The following is a 15,000-nucleotide window of genomic DNA, read 5'->3' on the forward strand; positions in this document are numbered from 1 at the left end:
CACTTCTTTTTCACTATGACTAATAAAAACTGAGATGACCTTTTAACACAAAGACTACACTAAAACTAAAAATGAAGACAGGCCGCCAAAAACTATACAGGGAGTGCAGAATTATTAGGCAAATGAGTATTTTGTCCACATCATCCTCTTCATGCATGTTGTCTTACTCCAAGCTGTATAGGCTCGAAAGCCTACTACCAATTAAGCATATTATGTGATGTGCATCTCTGTAATGAGAAGGGGTGTGGTCTAATGACATCAACACCCTATATCAGGTGTGCATAATTATTAGGCAACTTCCTTTCCTTTGGCAAAATGGGTCAAAAGAAGGACTTGACAGGCTCAGAAAAGTCAAAAATAGTGAGATATCTTGCAGAGGGATGCAGCACTCTTAAAATTGCAAAGCTTCTGAAGCGTGATCATCAAACAATCAAGCGTTTCATTCAAAATAGTCAACAGGGTCACAAGAAGTGTGTGGGAAAAACCAAGGCGCAAAATAACTGCCCATGAACTGAGAAAAGTCAAGCGTGCAGCTGGCCATATTTCAGAGCTGCAACATCACTGGAGTGCCCAAAAGCACAAGGTGTGCAATACTGGATGGGCCCGTGGCTGGATTGGTAAAGGGCAGAGAGCTCCAGTCCGACTCAGATGCCAGCAAGGTGGAGGTGGAGTACTGGTTTGGGCTGGTATCATCAAAGATGAACTTGTGGGGCCTTTTCGGGTTGAGGATGGAGTCAAGCTCAACTCCCAGTCTTACTGCCAGTTTCTGGAAGACACCTTCTTCAAGCAGTGGTACAGGAAGAAGTCTGCATCCTTCAAGAAAAACATGATTTTCATGCAGGACAATGCTCCATCACACGCGTCCAAGTACTCCACAGCGTGGCTGGCAAGAAAGGGTATAAAAGAAGAAAAACTAATGACATGGCCTCCTTGTTCACCTGATCTGAACCCCATTGAGAACCTGTGGTCCATCATCAAATGTGAGATTTACAAGGAGGGAAAACAGTACACCTCTCTGAACAGTGACTGGGAGGCTGTGGTTGCTGCTGCACGCAATGTTGATGGTGAACAGATAAAAACACTGACAGAATCCATGGATGTCAGGCTTTTGAGTGTCCTTGCAAAGAAAGGTGGCTATGTTGGTCGTTGATTTGTTTTTGTTTTGTTTTTGAATGTCAGAAATGTATATTTGTGAATGTGGAGATGTTATATTGGTTTCACTGGTAAAAATAAATAATTGAAATGGGTATATATTTGTTTTTTGTTAAGTTGCCTAATAATTATGCACAGTAATAGTCACCTGCACACACAGATATCCCCCTAAAATAGCTAAAAATAAAAACAAACTAAAAACTACTTCCAAAAACATTCAGCTTTGATATTAATGAGTTTTTTGGGTTCATTGAGAACATGGTTGTTGTTCAATAATAAAATTATAACTTGCCTAATAATTCTGCACTCCCTGTAGATTGTACAAAATAATTTTTATGTGAACAGAAGCAGCATAGAGTTTGAATGGGAACTAGCTAAAATGTAAAATGTAAATGTCAACATTTTAAATTATGTACAGTGGTGTGAAAAAGTGTTTGCCCCCATTTCTGATTTCTTACGTTTTGCCATGTTAGCCAAATGTTTCAGCTCATCAAACTAATTTAACTATTAGTCAAAGACAACACAAGTAAACACCAAATGCAGTTAATAGAAAAAATATTATTAAAGAATAAAAGAAATTCCAAACCTCCATGGCCCTGTGCCCCCTAAACGTAATAACTTGCAGAATTGTTGCAGTTCAGCCACATTTTCGAGCATGAACCACCCTTTTAAGGTCATGTCATAGCATCTCAACAGGATTCAGGATGGGCTTTTACTAGGACACACAAATCCTTCATTCAGTTTTTCTTCACCAAATCGGAGGTGGACTGGTCTGTTTTGGATCAATGCTCTGCTGCAGAGACCAAAGTTCGTTTCAGCTTGAGGTTGGCAACAGATAGCTGAACTTCTCCTTTTATTTATCACTCCCAGGTCCTGAAGCAGCAAAACAGCCCCAGACCATCACACTACTACCAAAATATTTTACAGTTGGTATCATGGGGGGGCACACTTTTTCACACCACTGTATATGCCATAGAGGAAGGAAATAACCTAAATAATTACCAGTGTTGTCAGGCTACTGGTGTCCAAGCTATCTGGTGACCAGAAATGCGCATAAAATGTTGTGCATCTATGGTGACCAGTCTGCCACTGCACCCATCCACCACTGGGAACTGGCAACAATCTACATCTGTCACTCCTACCAATATTAGCCTTGCCAGTTTGCCTAAACAGAAATCCATGAAGACACATGAACATCAGACTGTCCCATGTCCCAAGCCGTAATGTTACAGACTTTTGAAAATTAATTCTTGTTAGAGTTCTAAGTAAATGTTCACTCTCATCCATGGTATTTTATGCATAAAATTCAACAGGATAAAATCAGATGTGATTTTCTCAGCAGCCTGTGTCATTCACAGTACCTTCATTAACTCTAAAATATATCCATTTCATACCAGCCCCTTTCCATAAAAACACTTGTGTTTTTCTTGCATTTTTACAAGCAAAATGTTGAAATGCTCATTTCCTTTAGAGACCTTTGAAAAATACGAATTTTCTGCATTTTCCCTCACCCTTAACACAAACACATGAAGAAAATTCGAGGTGGCAGGATGATGGGGTTGTGACTGTGCACACTTAAAGCAGCGTGTTTGGCATGTCTTCGTGCTTTTCTGCGCTCTGTGTCATGCTTCACGGCCATCAGGGCTCGGAGTTGGACTGGCATCTTCTCCCTCACCAGACACTGATGTTTTTACAGCAAAGGACAGAAGTCTGTGCACAGTAAAATGAGGTTTGTGGTTCATTGTGCATGCAGATTTACTGTTAATGCTATCAACAAATATGACAAGTCGAAATTACCCTCCCTAAATTGTGGTTTCTGGAGCAACCTAATTCCATGATACCATGTCTTGTCTTATACAGAATAAATACCCCTTTGACAAACACAATTTGGTTTGAGGTTATTCTATGAACATCTTTCATCTTTTTCCTTCTAAGCTATTAGCCCAAGTATTTCTTTAAATGCACTCATCCAAAATGAACTGAGCTACGTCCTTTGCTCATCACCCACTAAATACCATTCAGAATGCTTGTAAGCATCCAGGCTGATACGACAGCACCACACCTCAGCGTGAAGTCATCTTTACCAAGTGGAATTCTACGTTTCCTCACCGCCAGCCAGTCCACAAAGACAAGCCCTCCATTTGTCACTGGAGGAAAGCCCAAACTATATGGAGCCAATTAGGGCACAAAGTGGTCTGAAGATGTGGCTAACCCCATGTAAACAAAGAGAGCATATGAAAATATAACTCACAGCCCGACGCAAGATGTGCGGCTGGCAGCATTTTGGTTACGTAGAATGAAAAACATGTCTCGGAAAGCTGAAGGACCAGAAGGATTTCTTTAGGAGATGGGAGGGAATGGGAGAAGGAACAAAAGCATATGGCGACTGTGACTTTAAACTGTATCCTCTGATAAGATGTTTGTCTCAATCGCACCTTGAGTTGTAATGGAGAGCCTCAGTAGTGTCAGACAGCGAGGGGGATCAACTGATTTCACATTAAGCGTGTGCGTTTGTTCACTTTAACACGAACAAGAAGAGGGCTTTGGGAAGGAATGGTTCTGGTTAGCAGTAGCAGAACTGGGCGGAGCTGATATCCATCTTGTGTTGGAATTTCAAAGGTATAAACAGAGGTTCGAGTTTTGTTAATTGATTTACTTTTATTATGTTTGAACAGCATCCCAACTTGTTTAACTGAGCGAACAGCACGCCCGTCCTACATCGATGCTTTTTATTCTGTGCAGCAGGTACTTGTTAGTCACTGTTTGGTTACAAAGTTACCGTTGGAAAAGCCGTTGGCCCTTGGTGAATCCGGGCTGTTTTGACTCGGACATCTTTGAGCAGGGCCCCGGCTCCGGAGGCTCGGAGCATTTGCTAAAGATTAGTGGCCTAGTGCCGGTCTACTGTGCTTGGGTCAGGCAGAGTGCAGCACGGGGGACGGGGAATGCTCCGAATTTCCACCCTATCTCCACATCTGCAGCAGTCAGGAGTAGTCGAGAGTCAAGCGCACCGCCGGCTAATGTGATTACGGTCGTGCGGCGGAGGCGACCTCGTGGCAGGGGTTGACCTTTCAGGTGCTCTCGGGACAGATATGCCCACTGACTGGATTTGATTTTGGCCATGTGTGAATGGAGCCCTCGCCGTGGCTCTCTATCGAGGGCCACGTACCTTCTTGTCACTCCATATATCGCACAGGCTTCATCATCCTGCACCGGCCCCATTTAGTGAACAACTCAACAAGAACGAGGGGGTTTGGACCTAAACCAATCATTAGCCAAAATAGTAAATGCAAACCAACTGTGCGGGAACAATAAAATAATTTGTCGAGGGAAAAGGGTACCGATAAATTTCTACAGCGCATTTTCCAACTGGCCGGCTCCGTGTAGTGTGGATCCAACACCGCAGCACCTGGCTGCTGAAGCCCCGCCGCTGCCCAGCCTCGTCTCAGCTCAACACACAAGCCCCCAGATAATTCCTAATGTAACAACCTGATTATCATTTTTATCGCTTTCAGTCAACATGTGCTATGTGCTGAATAATAAAAGCTGGAGTTTAATAAGCAAGAGCCAAGTTAGAAAAGCGAATCATAATGATTCAGCACCGCAGAACACTGACTGGGGCCTAAGCCAGGCTTCCCTGCAAAAATATCCTTGTCAGAAAGTCGAGGTGAGATAGAAGATGCTGTGTCCTGTTGCGGGCCCCTTTAAATGTGAGCCTCGTGAAGCTCTTTGTACGCAGATCCGGGAACAGCAGCAAAATCAGGTTTATATACGTTCCAGCTTCACTCGATGGGCTGAGGCTGTGTCGTTGAGGCTGAGCGCAGAGCCAAAGCGAGGCCGTAAACGTCGGGCCGGCCAGGATAGAGCAGTGACCTGTTTCTGATTAAACCTCAATTGTTCGCCTTTCCACGTTTGCTTTGCCAGATTCAGTACGAAAAAAAATTAATTTCCACCCAAAAAAAATCTCAGACATGTGTTACCCTAATCAGGAGCCCCGAAAATCAAACCTGCACGCTTGCTCTTTCACAGTTGTTCTCTTCCATCTCCCACGTGACCTTCAAGCTTCAGGTTCGATCTGCCAACCACTTCTCCTCGCTCCAGACCATGAAAAAGCATCTAAAGCACCACAGAGCATGATTGTTTCACGCTGTGCTCCACCGGGTGTACAAGGGTCAGCATGTAAATAAACGGCCAAGAAACGTACAAACGCACAAATATATTCACAACGGGAGAAAACGGCAAAGAACACACGAAAAAGAATGAAGGGCATTTGTACACAGACAATTCTTTGCAGAAATGATCCTGGAAAAGCCATCTGCACAGTGCGGTGGGAGTGGAGAGGGGAGAACAGCGGAGGGAACATTTGTGGGAAGGTGATAAGTCACCATTAATTCCTCAAATACCCAAGTTCTGGCCAAACCTTTTCCACATTAACCTCTATGCTGGAGTTTAAAGCTTGAAATAAGTGTTCTGGCCAGCGCTCGTGCTCATGTCCAAGCAGGGCCGTGGCATGAGCTGCACTGCCGGGGAACATTTCAGGGAAAAGGTCCTGCTATATGGAAGCAGCTTTTCCAGTGGAGGAAAATGAAGGAGAGCGTCTGTGTCGTGGGAAATTGCGTCTCCTTATCTCAACTGGCATCTCCCTTCAGGAATATTAACCCGAACGCAGCGCGGCTCTCATTTCAAATATTGTTTAAATCTGTGAAAATAACCCCGAGCGTTCCGAGCAGATCACAGTGCTGGCAGCTGGCCCCCAAATTTTTTATTAACATCCAGTTTTTCTTGGGGCCCCGGACTCCGTTGTCCTTGTAAACCTGCGGCACTGACGAACCTGGAGTCCCCGACTCTCGCGCTACCATTTCACACGGCGCCAACAGGTTCATCCAGGGCCCAATTCAGCCTGTCGCTTTTACGGCAAACTGCCATCAGCACTCAGCATTACTTTCCCGCTAATGCACCCAAACGAACGGAGTCCCCCGAGGAGACCGCGAGCTGCTCCTGAAACGGAAACACCGCCTGCGCTCAGATGCGGTTTCGTCCTGTAACGCTGTCACTTCCAAACCCTCCTGGCCATGAAGGCAACGTCAGAAACGTCCAGAGCGCCTGCTAACGCAAGGTGGAGCTTCGGCCCAGGGAGGCTGGAACGTCTCGCTGGCCTTATTAGCCCCGTTTTCCATTCCCCCGACCATGACATCACCCGCGGCAGCAACGTAGCTCTCGTCTCTGAAACGGAGCGGTCAGAGGTGGACGTGGCGTGGATTCGTAGCGCCTAGCGGCCTATTAGCGGCCCATGCTAACTGAACGCGCATGCGGGCAGCGAGAACAGCTCTCGGGGGACTATGTCCCCCGTCGGGCGAGTCTTTTCCCCGAGTGAAGTGTTTTCTTTAGTAACAAGCCGAGTTCTGCGCTCTGGCGAGGTTATTGGACCGGAGGAAAGGTCCGCGCGTAATTTAATCTCGGCCAGCGCCGCGGAGTAGCTAATTCTTCCACAGCCCGAGCTTTTATTAAACGACTAGTAATAAAATATATAAACTGCACTATTAGACTTTATAATGTCTTTCATTGGGCTCTGGGGCGGCGCCAGCCAATGGCTGCGCTGGGCGAGCGGGTACTGCCCCGTGGCAGCTTCCTGGCGTGGAAGCGAGTGCGAAGAGAGCTGACCGGGTTAAAAAAAAGCCGTAGCGTTGGCTGCTTCGCAGTTAATGAAGGCATAAAGGTGCATTGAGAGCACAGGCCGTCTGGCGCAGGCGAGGATGCCCATGCCATCTTGCTCAGAATTGGACCTACCCTCTGTGTGTGTGTGTGTGTGTGTGTGTGTGTGTGTGTGTGTGTGTGTGTGTGTGTGTGTGTGAGAGAGAGGGCGAAGGAGAACGAGACGTTTTTAGGATATTTTGAAGCGCTGTGGTCCCTGTTCCCCCAGACGTTTTTGATAAAAAAAAACGGTTGGGTTTATGTCGCTTGTGTTGTTTTCCCAACGTAATCTTCACATTATTTTGGTGTCAAAAAAATACCACCAAGTCACATGACACACACACACACACACACAGTGTTTGCATTTCATTACAGGAACGTGTACGAGGGGATTCGCATCTGTCACCAGAAAGCACTACAGAAACCCAATCGGCTCACAACCACCACACCACAGGGGCACCAAACTCAGCCACTCTCAGAGGGGGATCCAAAGGGGCCGCCGCCTTCCCAGAATGCCCCGCCGCAGGAAGCCGGGGCCCATCGGCCGTCCTTTCCAGTGGCTATGCGGCCGACAGCGATCTCGAACCCACGGCGGAGCGGATTTTTCTTTGATGAAACAAATCCACGGGCAGGGGCCAAGAACAGCAAGTGCCACAGCCGAAATGTAAATCAAGAACCCACCCGCGCGCTAAGTCATCCGCTGAGAAGTCTGGAGACGCGGCCGCTGCCGTCTGAAAATGCATGAGCAACACGGGGCTCTGTGGACGTGCGGTTAGCTGTGGCATGTTCCCCCGGCCGGGGGAAAAAGCCAAGCGTCCCCTTCATCTCGCTACAGAGGACGAGGGGCAAAAAAACAATCAGATCCATTTCACTTTAGGCAGGAATTCATCCGCCCCTCCCCCCCGAACACACACCCAACAAAGGAGAAAAAAAAAGTGGGAAAAGTTAAGATTGCGGGGGCTGGAACTTTATGAGCGATTCTCAAGGCAAGGCTGCTGCTAAAAATACATTTTTATGATGACACATCGGAGCCAACTGTGCTTTTCTCTGCCCTGAATGAGATCCAGAGGCACATTTCCTCTGGCATTCCTCGGATATTTCGACATTTATTCAGACCAGATAATGGTTTTGCTGAATTATTGCACTGGGCTTTACACTTGGGAGGCTCGTCCTACACCAGGTGGCCTGGAGCCTCTCTCTGACATGTCACATGACCATGACAAACAGCTTCCACTGACACAAGATGGTTTTTGGCTCAGATGTGGAACAAGCATAAAAGACAGAACTCTGCAGCGAAACCTATTTAGTGAATATGAATAGAATCATAAAGGAACGGGCCGTCCAATCACATTCCTCCTGCATGAGATAAGACAAGCCCTCCTTCAAAATCCCAGCGGTTCCCACAGAGGTGCTGACTTTCCCGAATGACGATTCGCTTAATCATGCAATTTCGACGGCGTTACTAGGGTGAGTTAGGAGGAGGCCGATCACCTCATGCAGTGCAGTGAGACGCTGGCTGTGATTAAGCGGCTTCTCCTCTCTGGAGGGTGATTCAGCAGGAGTCGCTCAGACAGAGCCGTCAACTGGAATGCCATGACAAAACCATCCGTGAGATGTTTGTGAATCGATGGAACACTTTACAGAGTTTCAGCTCAAAGGGGTCTATGTGTCAGGCGAAGCCAGTCACCATCCGACATTCCCCTTTCATCTGAACGTGACCTGAAGCAGCAGAATTCGCTTCTGAGTATGCCCATTAATAGCTGTGACTGAGGTTAAGCCATAAGATCAATTCATTCATTGCATAACTCTTAATAACACAAGTTTTTTTTTTTATTCTTCTCCAAGCAGGACAGAAATCTGAAACCGTTTAAAAAATCAAACCTTACATAGTAGCTCCTTGAACCATGTGGGGCTGAACAAAACCTTGCCTTATAGTCCCTGACAGCACGTAACAGACGCAATACGCTACTGAATCCCAGGGAACAGTCCCACAGCACTTAACACTCCAGCTAATATCCTGTGAGGTACAGGCATCAGCCAGCGGATTTGCCCCTTCACACAGAGCGACCCGACAGGCAAGATCTCAGCAGCTAGCGTTATCGTACTTCTGAAATACATGACTTCCCATTATGTACAATTTTACAATATCACTGTGTTTCCATATACCACACACCTGAATCCCAAGCACTGACCAAGTATGGATGTACCATAAAAAAATAGTCCTAAAATACTGCCTGTGATTTATTCAATCAATTCAGAAAATACATAATGATATAATTTACAGTATACAGAAAGTAACAATTTCAAAGCACACACACACACATATATATTTCGATTTTAATTTCCCGTCTAAGTGTGTTACTCAGGTTTAATACACTGACTAAAGACTGTGATTCATTTTACTGTCTCCATTAACACTGAGACACACGTTCAGAAGAAAGGGGCGAGTGGAACTGAACCAGCAGTGGTTTCAAACAAGCAAAGAAACAAGACGACTTATTCACGACACAACTGTTACGATGGTCAGCTGCCTACAGAAGGTCCGGCTTACTCTGGCCTTCCTGTGCGAAGGGCGTCCTGTTTTAACCCCGGACCAACCAGACCAGTTATTCAAGAATTCCATTCAATTACAAAAACAAAAAAAAAAGTTTCAAATGTTCACACTCTTCCTGGCTGACTATTATTTTTAATGCCACTAAGCTCTGGCTTTGCTGAAATCAGTGGCGCATTGTTCCGTCTTCATCTTCTGCTCACATCTTTACCCAAACAAATTACAGAATCGCCTTTAAGGAGTGTTTCCATAGAAATACTACAGTATTTATTCTAATAATATAAAAAGATTACTAAAATTAGATGTATGGTTGCTCTCTGCCATATAACCACAACTTCCATGACCAAAAACTCGAACTTGCCATGTCATCATTTGAGCAGTTTTTACATTGATAAACAGTAAATTCTATTTCATTAAAAACTAAAATAATATTTTTTTAATTTGAAAAATTGCTCCCCTGTTCTGTCAGTCTGTCTGTCTGTCAACCCCGAAATGATGAAAGCGCAGCTGAGACTGGTGTATATTATAAAACAATAATACAATATAATAAAATAATTCAGATTTTTCAGATTAATATAATTCTTTGAATATACACAAACAATACACAGAGCCTTAAAAAAGAAGAAGAAGTTATTTTTATGCCCACAGCAGCACTTTACCTGAACAGGGATAATAAAAATGCGGAGGTTTGCGAGCAGCATTTTATTTTACAGTAAGCGATGTATTTCTGCCTTTTTACTACTTATTGTAAAGACAGAGTGTACATTTACTGAGGCCTGGCGGAGAACCATGCGGTTACGCAGCGTTATGTCAGTGCAAGCTGATGGGTCACTCATGAACTACAGTTCCACTGGACCCATAAACTAAAGCGCACAGAAAGCAAAATGTGGCATCGTTTGTGTTTATTTTTTTTTTTAAGAATTATTATTTTTTCCATTCGATTTGAAACAGGACAGCAGCTTTTCGGCTCAGTCTTGTTCTGCACTTTCCAGGCCGGGCAGACCGCTCGCATCCTGGCTCTCAGGATAGCTTTACAGACCGAAACTCGTTCCAGAATTGTGCAACATCTTGAAATGTTATGTTCACACACATGAGAGCAAATGCGTAAGCTCTTTTTTGGCTTCTCTTCACAATTTGAAAGACAATGACATTATTCATTTGGGCTCAAGGCGATGGTGAGGGTACAATTGTGGGATCGGACTTCATAAATGCTGAGACACATTCTGAAACATGTGGTTTGGATTTGGCATGAAGAAATAATAACCAACCCCTCTGAGTCGATTTCGGCCAAGGGATGATTGCTAATATAAAAGTCAGATTTGTATAATCGTAATGTAGGATTGGACGGGTAATTACCTCCTCCTCCTCCTCCTCCAAAACACCGTCATCTAAACAGGATGTCGGGCAACAAAAGCGCATCACACACCCCTTACTAGAGGCAAGAGCAAGCATCTCACAGGCTTTTTCTGGGGTGTCACTATCGGGACACGTTTCTGCATCGCCCAGTCACATGCATAGAGGACAAGCAAATATGCATTCCTTCAGTAATAAGTCTCTCTTTTCTTATCCATTCAATAACAACACGCCTCATGGCCTCTGACAATTAGGCTGATTTATTCATTTATTATCATTTTTCTTTATGACTCATCAAAAAACTCATCCAATAATGAAGTCATATTCATAAACATCACTGAGGGAGTAAAATGATTTCAGGCTATTGGCACTAAAGCCTGCGGTTCCTTCCAGAGCTGCCAGTTGCGCCTCTGCAAGTAAAACTTACAAATGTGATGTGATGTCTGGCCATTTTCAGCCTCCTTCCTGTAGAACAGCACCGAACAGATGTGCTGCTGATCGTGGACATGGACCCCTCACATGGACACTCACCTGGTCCGGAGGGCAGGGAGAAGCTCTTGCTCGGCCGCTGCGCCTGCGCCCTCCCTCGCCTCCCCGCGGGGACGTGGCTTTTGTACACGGGGAACGTCAGGCCGGGCAGGTCCGGGAACGCCGGGGCTTGGTGCTGGCTGATCATCCCGAACAGCGCGGCGGCTTTCTGCATCTGGATTCCCAGGTTATTCCCACAGCGTCCGGGGATCGCGCTCGTCTACCTGCGTGGGGTCGGAGAGGGTGAGTGACCCTGCTCCCGGGGACCTGGTCTGGAGCACGCTGGTGATAGAACGTCTGATCGGCGTTAACAACTTACCGTGATAACGCGGGTCGGCGGCAGGGCGGCAGAGATCCGGGGAACTTCTGCACTGGAGACCGAGCGCCGCATCCTCTCCGCTTCCAGCCTCAAATTTTATGAGCCTTCCACAACACCGACTCCGAGGAGCCGAAAACGCCCTCCGACCGACCGACTCCCCCCTGCAGCCCACGGGACGATGGCACCAATCAGGAGGCGCAAACGGCGGTCGGGGCGAATAAAACAGGTGGCGGCGTCTCTCCGCGGCGAGAAACGTCCAATTACGCACGGCCCGTTACGCGCTTAATTAAAGAGCGCAGATTGGGAGCGGCGGTGGGCGTGGCCTTCTCACCCTGTCCGTCCTGGGTTGATCTAAACGTAGTTCATTTCGCCAGTTGGGATCGATACATCGTGGCAATAAATGATATCGAAATTTGTCTCCAGTATTTTTAATTATTCATTAAATTAATTATTACGACAATTAACGAACAGGCAATGTACTCAACTTAAGTGGTGTCCTCAAAGAAATCTTTTTTGATGGGACTTGTTTATAAGTAGCTCATATTTTACATATTTTCTCTTCCAAGTGAACCTTTGTCAGCTACAGTGAGAACAAATTCCAAAATTATATTGTAATTTATTTTATATTCTATATATTATTTATACATTATTATAATACAGTTTTTAAATGTTTGCATGGATTGCATTATTTTTTAAATAATAGGAAGTAATACCAAACAGCAATAAAATATTTTTTCTGTTCATTTTAATAGTAACAGTTTTAAACAGAAAATATAAAAATTGACTAATAATCCATGTACACATGTGTACACATTTTCTATAATTGTACTTTGATGTTAATGTTTTCTTCTTCAGATAAAACCTGTAGAATTGTAGGATATGTAACTGTCTGGCAAAATATGAAGTATTGCTGAATCAACTAGTTCTGATGGAAGGAATCTGTGGATTCCTACCTGCCAAACTGTTCCCTAGCCAGCTATTCACGCTGGGAGAAGATCCTCGGATTAACTCAGGTTCTCTTTTGACCTCACTTTCCATAACTGCTTCGTCCTGTCACTCAGGGAGCCCATCCCGGGAAACCGGTCCTCTGCATTTAACCCATCACCCTGAGTGAGCAGTGGGCAGCCATGACAGGCACCCGGGGAGCAGTGTGTGGGGACGGTGCTTTGCTCAGTGGCACCTTGGAAGATCGGGATTCGAACCGGCAACCTTCTGATTAAGAGGCCGCTTCTGTAAACGCTAGGCCACCACTGCCCCAAGTGCAATATACACATTCAAACATTTCTCATAAACAGCCTTATGCATTTCAGTTGAGCATATAAAATATCTGTATTGTACATTTCTGCTTGCATCTAAGCCTTGCCATTTATTAGCACTGTCTTTACTCCTTTGAGGTCCCACTATAACATTGTATCCAGAAAGTATTCACAGCACATCACTTGTTCCACTTTTTACAGTTAAAGTCTTATTCCAAAATAGATTAAATAATTTTTTTCCTCAGAATTCTACACACAACACTATATAAGGACCTATATAAAGTCCCACCGCTGACAACACAAACCAAGCATGAAGTCAAAGGAATTGTCTGTAGACCTTCGAGACAGTATTGAAGGTTCCAATGAGGACAGTGGCCTCCATCATCCATAAGTGCAAGAAGTTTGAAATCACCAGGACATTTCCTTGAGCTGGCCGGCCACCCAAAACTGAGCGATCAGTTCTTGTTCACCTCTCTTAGAGGTGAACAAGAAGATGGTCACTCTGTCAGAGCTCCAGAGGTCCTCTGTGGATAGTGAGAACCTTCTAGAAGTACAACCATCTCTGCAGCAATCCACCAATCAGACCTCTATGGTAGTGACCATATGGAAACCACTCCTTTGTAAAAGGCACATGGCAGCCTGCCTGGAGTTTGTCAAAAGGTCCTGAAGGACTCTCAGACCACGAGAAGCAAAATTCTCTGGTTGGATGAGAAAAAGTTTGAACTCTTTGGTATGAATGCAAGGCTTCACATTTAGAGGAAACCAGTCACCGCTCATCACTCATCGCCAATACCATCCCTACAGTGATGCATCGTGGTGGCAGCATCATGTTGTGGGGGTGTTTTTGAGCAGAAACTGGGAAACTAGTCAGATAGCGGGAAAGATGACTGCAGCAAAGTGCAGACACATCCTGGATGAAAACCCACTCCATATCGCTCTTGAACTCAGACTGTGTGACTTTTCATCTTTCAGCCGGACAATAATCCTAAGCGCACACAGCCAAGATATCAAAGGAGTGGCTTCAAGACAACTCTGTGCATGTCCTTGAGTGGCCCAGCCAAAGCCTGATGGAGCTTGAGAGGTGCTGCAAAGAGGAATGGGCCAAAGTGGCCAAGGACAGGTGTGTCAAGCTTGTGGCATCATATCAAAAAAGGCTGTGAATACTTATGTACTTATGTAAGTGATTTCTCAGTATTTTATTTTTAATACATTTGCCAAAAGCCAAGTAAACCTTTTTCATGTTGTCATTATGGGGTGTTGTGTGTAGAATTCTTAGGTAAAAAAAAATTCCAGATGCACTGTATGTTGTTAAATACGGTATCACCTCCATCCATGATGCAATAAGAAAGTTTGCTGCAAACGTTATTCCAATATCATAAATATAAATTAAGACAAAAATGGTCCTAGAAGAGAACCCTGGAGTACCTCATCATGTCCGTCTTGGCATTGTTCCTCGAATATCTACCCACTGCTTCGATCCAGTCTGGGACAGTTCATTGAATGCCTACTGCTTTTTATCTTAAGTAGGGGTGGAAATCAACCCCATTGTGGGCCTTGTTTTGGTATTATTATCATGAAGACATTACTGCTGGTCACACTTCGATTCCCACACCTATATATAAACCTTTTAGCGCTTGAATATGCTGAAGGTTAACTTGCACAACAGTTTAATTTTCATTAAAATGGCTATGTCAATTTAATTTGATCTCTTACTCATGCTCAACACATTACAAAAGTAGTTCAGCACATATGCACACAAATGTTTTTCTTTAACTTTACATAAATAAGAAATGTAACTGAAAGACAGCCTATGAGCAGGGTAATGAAAAAAAAAAAGATAGTATCAATCTAAGCATGAGTACAAAATCAAGTGACAGATACAGCTAAACTGAGCAGCACATTAGTTACTGAGAGGGTGACATTTTCTTGCTCAAATACTTGGAACTAAACTGAAACACAATCAGCTGCAAAGTGAAGTGTGAATCTGGATCATTCTACACACAAAACACACAGTACCTTCACACATTTCACTCAGTTGTATTGACTTGACAAACTGAATTATTGACACCCGTATATAGGAAGAGTTTCTGCATCCCATCCATTCGGCTCCAGGCTGTTCACATTTCCTTTTAAACTTAAACTTAAAAGTCGGT

The 15,000-nt window shown here is 44.6% G+C and overlaps 1 protein-coding gene across 2 annotated transcripts in view; it reads right to left on the reverse strand.

The window, feature by feature from the left end:
* glis1b (GLIS family zinc finger 1b) overlaps nt 1-11,872 on the reverse strand; it is a 61,592-nt gene extending 49,720 nt beyond the window's left edge. For both annotated transcript variants that reach the window (XM_029001172.1, XM_029001171.1), the window contains exons 1-2: nt 11,592-11,872; nt 11,276-11,496 (exon numbers count right to left, since the gene is read on the reverse strand). In XM_029001172.1, the coding sequence (XP_028857005.1) occupies nt 11,276-11,447 (172 nt within the window). In that variant the 5' untranslated portion in view covers nt 11,448-11,496; nt 11,592-11,872. The remainder of the gene's footprint in view (nt 1-11,275; nt 11,497-11,591) is intronic.
* Between the last annotated feature and the right edge of the window lie 3,128 nt (nt 11,873-15,000).

This window comes from Denticeps clupeoides, chromosome 13 (genome assembly GCF_900700375.1).
Source record: "Denticeps clupeoides chromosome 13, fDenClu1.1, whole genome shotgun sequence".
NCBI classification, from domain to species: domain Eukaryota; kingdom Metazoa; phylum Chordata; class Actinopteri; order Clupeiformes; family Denticipitidae; genus Denticeps; species Denticeps clupeoides.